The sequence below is a fragment of the Acanthisitta chloris genome, unplaced genomic scaffold, assembly GCF_000695815.1.
Source record: "Acanthisitta chloris isolate BGI_N310 unplaced genomic scaffold, ASM69581v1 scaffold25201, whole genome shotgun sequence".
NCBI classification, from domain to species: Eukaryota; Metazoa; Chordata; class Aves; order Passeriformes; family Acanthisittidae; genus Acanthisitta; species Acanthisitta chloris.
Genome location: NW_008658021.1, coordinates 3,162 through 9,065, shown reverse-complemented (window position 1 = coordinate 9,065; position 5,904 = coordinate 3,162). Strand labels below are relative to the sequence as shown.

Sequence of the window (5,904 nt, the reverse complement as noted above, 5' to 3'; positions counted from 1 at the left end):
TGGGGGGACATGGGGGTCATAGAGGGACACGGGAGGACATGGGGGTCAGGGCAGTCATGGAGAGACATGGGATCCATGGGGGATATGGGTGGCCATGGGGGTCCATAAGGGAACATAGGGGTAGATGGGGTCCATGGGGAGACACGGTGATCCATGGGGATACAAGGGGTTCATGTAGGACATGGGGGTCCTTAGGAGGACACAGGGAGACATAGGGGGCCATGGGGATCCATAGGAGAACATGGGGAGACATAGGGGGACATGGGGATCCATCAGGAGACATGGGGATCCATAGGAGAACATAGGGAGACATAGGGGGACATGAGGATCAATCAGGGGACATGGGGAGACATAGAGGGACATGGGGATCCATTAGGAGAACATGGGGATCCATAGGAGGACATGGGGAGACAGAAGTATAGAATCAACCTGGTTGGAAGAGACCTCAAAGATCGAGTCCAACCCTACTGTCCTTACTAGACCATGACACTAAGTGCCACGTCCAGTCTCAACAGGGGGCCATGGAGGGTCACAGAGGGCCAGGGGGGACACAGGGGGGTCCATGGGGGACATAGAAGTCCACAGGAGGACACAGGAGCCATGGGGCACGTGGCCAGGGAAGGACCATCCACTGCCACGGGAAAATCTGCTGCTGAGGGGAAGTCAAGTATGGGATTTGCTATCTGCCATTGCTGTGCTGGGGCTGGTAATAGCACCACAGAATCACGGGTTGGAAGGGACCCACAGGGATTGAGTCCTTGTGCTCAAACCCTGTCTTATGGCCCTCACGTTTCCCACCCCTCTCTCTGACATAATCAGAGGCTGCAGCAGTAGGGTGAGATCCATGACAACCCAGTGGGATGGGATTTACCAAGCCTGCAAGAATTGGAGCTGTTTCCCCACTTGGAGTACCTGGAGGCACTGCTGGAATGGCAGCAGAAAAAAAAAGGCAGAGAGGGAGAGGAGAGTGGCTGAGGGAAAGGCAGACAGAGAGAAAAACAAAAAGTCTCTGAGCCTTTTGTCTTGACTGTGAAGATTTGGGAGAAGAATGCCAGAAACACGGGAGATCAGCAAGGAGGCAGGAACAGCTCTGTGGGCTCAGTGCTTTGGGAAATGAGCATATGGTGTGGGCTGCTGTGGAGCAGCACCAGGCTGGAAGGAGAGCATCCTCTCCTCCACCTCCCCAGCACCCCTCATGTCACACAAGCACGAATTCCTGTTCCATTTCACTGGGTTTGCAGCAGACTCTCAGTCCTGTAAAGGAGACAAAATTTGCCTCTGAGTAGCTCTGGCTCCTTGCCTTTTCTCTATGGGTTTGAGCCCTTTCTTTTCCTTGCCCTCAAATTGTTGGATTTTCTTTTAATGACCTTATTTTTCCTTTACCACAACTAAAAGCTGTTCCCAAGAGCCAGCTGAGTGCATCAAACCATTAGCAAATTATTCCTTCCAATACATAAAGTGTTTAGCTTCTGTTTACAAAAATCCATTCCTCATTAATAAGTATCAAATCAACTTCCACACAACAAATTACGTGTCCTAGACCTGTTCATAAGACACTCAGTACCATTTGCCTCCTTCTTTGGAAGCAGGAGACAATGCAGAGAGTTTTTGTAGCCATCCTCACCTTTTCCCTTGGAACAGGTAAGGGCAAGAGGGATAAAAAAAGCCTTGAGGAATTCTGTTTTCATCTAGGTGAGGAAATATTTCTGTATGTTAATGATGTTTTTCACATCCTCAGCTCCAAACCCTTTCCCTTTTGGTGCATCTCTCTCACAGTTGAGATCTTGCCTGATCCTTTTGTGTTTCAAGTGGAATTCTCTTTCTAGCAGGGGCTGCTCCAAAGTACATCTGCACCTACTATGACATTGTTGACTACCTGAACATCTCCTCTCACGACAAGCTGCACACTTACATACTGCCCAAGACAAGCCTGAAGGCACCTGTGGAAGTGAAGATGGATTTTATGCTGGTGGCAATTCTCTCCGTGGTAAGGACCCAAAATGAGTCTTTATAACAGCAAACTGGGTGATTGCTGGATTGGGGTTTGAGTCTTCTGCCAGCAAGGCCATGGGGGTGAGAGTCAGCCCCTTCCACTGCTTTAGCTTTCTGCTGTTTGAAAGAAATTTTTGGTTGTATTTCTGCCTCCTACTTCCAGGAAACTCTTTGAGAGGCACATCCAGACAAGCAGCCTCCTTGGTAGCAAGCTCCAAAAACACCCTGCAGAGTGCCTGAGCTGTTAAGAACAATCTGTTTGCTCCCACTCTTCAGCCGAAGGACCAAGAGCTGTGAGCTCTCCTCCCAAGCTGAGTTCCTGCAATCTGTGCTGTCCACTGCTGGAGAAACAGGGAAGAGCTCCTGGGCTCTGCATTGGCTACACCTGAGAAACTCAGCTAAATCTTTCCCCCTTGTTTCTTCAGGTGGAAAAGCTCCAGACAGTCAGTTTTTACTTCGTCCTGAACCTGGTAGGTCCCTCAGGAGCGTTTCTCTCCTGTGATGTCAGGCACGATAGCTGGTGCCAAGCTTGGCACTCATTTCTCTCCTGCAACTTCTTCCCCCAGGAGTGGGAAAACACTTTTGCCACCTGGAACCCACAGGATTTCTGTAACATTTCTGAAATCGTTCTGCCCATGGATACGTATTGGTCTCCTCCAATCTTCATCTTGGAGAGGTAGGTTCCATTCTCGTTTTTAACCACTGGCTTAAGAGAAATCCAATGGATGCAAACTGTTAGTATTGTTGTAGGAAATGGGGTAAACAACCAAAAGTTGTTCCCATGAACTTTCTGTAACCAAGAACCTTGTAATTTAGACTCATGGTGACCACAGTTTATAAAAAGAACTTTGTGGCTCTGTAACGCTTTAACATCTCCAGAAATGCCCCATCTGGGCTGCAGTTAAAGCTGAGGAAGCAGCAGAAACCAGCAATGCTGTAGAATTAAACAACCCTTAGCAGTGTGGGGGACACAGAGCAGAGCACTGAGGGTCTGACAGAGGGATGGGCACTGCCACCAGCTCTTTAGGGGGGGAATAAGGGGGAGGCAGAGCCAGCAGTGAGACTGGAAGCAGAGGGCAGAGAGGCAGGAATTCCCTTCGGAGGTGCACAGCGACAGTAAACCTCAGTCCAGGGGCACTCACCAGCCCTTCTGCAAGCCTCAAGTTTCCTGTCCTCACTGCTGCATCCCATGGCTGAGTGATGGTGCAGAGCCCCCCAGACAGGGTGTTCACAGCCAGGGTTTTGTGGGACTGAGGCACAGGGCAGTGTCTCAGCTCAGCTACTCTCCACTTGTGTTTCCTCCAGAGTGAGTGGACAAAACCCAGACCTGGATTACATGGTCCTCATGCACAACGGCAGCTTCAACTCCACCAGGCCCTTCCAGGTCACCTTAACTTGCAGCTTGATGATCCTCAAGTTCCCCTTTGACACTCAGTCGTGCAACTTGAGCATAGCTTCATTTCTCTACCCAGGTACAGCTGCAGGCTGAGTTCTACCTCCTCTGGGCTGAGTTTGCGAAAGGAGGAGTAGATGAGATGGACCCTGGTAACCCTTGGGTTCCCTGAGCAGTACCACACTCTTACACTGGATTAGGAGGGTTGAGGTCATGTAAGACCAGGGAAAATGAGCTAAAATGCTGCCATTCTGCCTTGGCACATTTCCCAGCTACATCTCTGGAAGTATCTGGATGTTTTGTGGCAAGTCCCTCCTAGGATTGGTCTCGACAAGCCAAGAGATCAGGAGGCTTCCTGCAACAAGGCTACTTGTTCACATACTTTTTTCCAAGTCTGATTTTTAAACATACCTGAAAGCCATGAAAATGAGAGGAAATTTATCACAGAATCACAGAACTGTTATGGCTGGAAAAGACCTCTAAGATCGTCAAGTCCAACCATTAAAAGGAGTTTCAGGGATCCAAACTGCATTTCATCCCAAGAAGGGCTGAAATATAAGCAGAAGTGACACATAACCCTCTAAGTCGCATCCACAAAGGGCAACAGTCCTAATTCACCAGGTATTTTCCCTCTGATCCACATTTCCAGAGGTCCATCCAAGGCTCTTTACCACAGTAATTTTTAAATTCTCCCTGATGGGCAAAGAAGCCTCAGCAGTGCAAGAAACATTGCCCTTCCCCACCTGCACACACTCTTGGCTGGGTGGGAGAGAAAATAATTGCCCTCTAGTAAATACCTCAAATCTGCAACTTCTCCTCTTCCTCCTGCCCAAGCAGTAACAGACCTTGTCATGAAGACGAGACGGACACCAGCTGAGATGATGAATGCCAGCCAGAGCTTCTTCCTAACTGATGGAGAGTGGAAGTTCACCAACCTGAGCATCATTGAATACATAGAACTTCTGGATGATAAAGAATTTTCTGTCATCACCTACAAGGTATGGCAGCACTTTTGCCCTATATTGCACTGATTTGCCACCAAAAAGTATAAAGCAAGGCAATTTTTTTACATCAGGGAAAAAGCTTTCAGCTAATACAGTAAGTCATCTCCTGCTCCCCTACATTTTGCCCAACTTCTTTAACAGATTTCCATGGAGAGACGACCCACTCTGTACATTCTGAACCTGATCCTCCCAACCTGTGCCCTGTACCTGCTGGACATGGCTGTGCTGTTTGGTCCCAGCTCTCTCGAGGAGAAAATCAACTTCCAGATCGCCATCATCCTCGGCAGCTCCATGTTAGCTGTGATCCTCAACAACAGCCTCCCAACTTCCTCCAACAAACCACCTATAATAGGTACTCACCTTTATCGAATAACACCTGATTTTCACACAGGTACCAGCCCTAAGGAAGGTCTTTGGGTGTTTATGGAACACTGAAGTCACAGACAGCTAAGCTTTAAAAGCTTGCTGGAGCTAGATTTTCCCTGCTCCCCAGCAGGCAACCGAAGCAGACAGGATTACATTCAAGAAAATTATGCCAATTACGCAGAGCTTTGTTTTCCTCTTGTTCTGCAGTGGTGTTCTTCCTGGGCACCTTCCTGCTCATGATCATGGCTGTGTTAGACACCTTCTTCCTGTTGTACCAGCAGCGCAAATCCCGACACTTAGGCAAGGCTCTCAGAGGTTTCCAGCAAGGTAAAGCAACTCAGAACTTCTTTCAGAAGTAGCTTTGGTGCATTTTGCTGTAGATTGGTTTGGGCCAGGGGGGGTTCCCTCAGAGCAAGCAGTGCCCCAGGTGCTACCAGCCGTGATGGCTCCTCACCAGCCTCACTGTACTGACAGTGCTGTTTGCTCCCTGCAGATGTGCGTGCTGAGCTGGCCAGGAGAGCCCTGAGCAACCAGCCCGTGGCACACCTGGCCAAGGAAGGCTCCCACCTACTGAACCCTCCCAAGAAGAGCCAGGGACAAGGACAGACAGCCAAGCACCACTGGCAGCCACAGGAGCAGGACCCGTTCCTGCCGGTTCTGGAGAAGGTTCTGCTCTACAGCCACTTCTTCCTGTCTCTGTTTTTCTTTACTATCATCTCTGTAAAATGGAGCAGCTAGAGACCAGCTCTGTGCACTGTCAGTTCAGCTGTTCTCCACTGTGTTGCTTCTAACCCTTTTGCTGTAATTTGTTCCTGCTTATTCACAGAGCTGCACTTGTTTCAGTTGCCTAAATAAAACGAAGTTAAAACCCAAACCCACAGGGCCTGAGATCTGCATGTGTAGAACGTTATTCTCTAGTTCAGTAGAACTGCAGATGTTCTTAAAAGTATTATGTGGGCTAGCAAGGTGTCTGAATAAAACAACTGTGAAATCCTTCATTCTACCCATCTATAATTCTTACCTCAAGTGTGACCAGCAGGAAAGGGAGTTGATTCCCTTCTCTTAGAGATGTTTCCATCTTAGGGAAAGGTGTCTAAGAGTTTCACCTCAGAAAATTCAATAAAATAATGCAAATCTGAGGTGTTCATA

General features: G+C 48.7%; 2 protein-coding genes across 2 annotated transcripts in view; one reads left to right on the top strand and one right to left on the bottom strand.

Moving 5' to 3' along the window:
- Window positions 1-1,595: 1,595 nt before the first annotated feature.
- Window positions 1,596-5,493, top strand: LOC103811960 (5-hydroxytryptamine receptor 3A-like). Its single transcript, XM_009084966.1, has 9 exons — window positions 1,596-1,641; window positions 1,827-1,987; window positions 2,418-2,462; window positions 2,559-2,668; window positions 3,298-3,464; window positions 4,223-4,383; window positions 4,531-4,780; window positions 4,963-5,082; window positions 5,249-5,493. The coding sequence occupies exons 1-9, from the start codon at window positions 1,596-1,598 to the stop codon at window positions 5,491-5,493; spliced, it is 1,305 nt and encodes a 434-aa protein (XP_009083214.1).
- Window positions 4,827-5,904, bottom strand: part of ATP5H (ATP synthase, H+ transporting, mitochondrial Fo complex, subunit d) — a 4,018-nt gene continuing 2,940 nt past the window's right edge. Inside the window, exon 6 of the transcript XR_624810.1 lies at window positions 4,827-4,836. The gene's annotated coding sequence lies outside the window, so the exon portion shown is untranslated. The remainder of the gene's footprint in view (window positions 4,837-5,904) is intronic.

Excerpts from the sequence above, each read along its gene's own strand:
- LOC103811960 (XM_009084966.1), top strand. The coding sequence starts at position 1,596 with ATGCAGAGAGTTTTTGTAGCCATCCTCACCTTTTCCCTTGGAACAG. Across the intron at positions 2,463-2,558 it reads TTTACTTCGTCCTGAACCTG|GAGTGGGAAAACACTTTTGC; the intron begins GTAGGTCCCTCA and ends TTCTTCCCCCAG. Across the intron at positions 2,669-3,297 it reads CCAATCTTCATCTTGGAGAG|AGTGAGTGGACAAAACCCAG; the intron begins GTAGGTTCCATT and ends TGTTTCCTCCAG.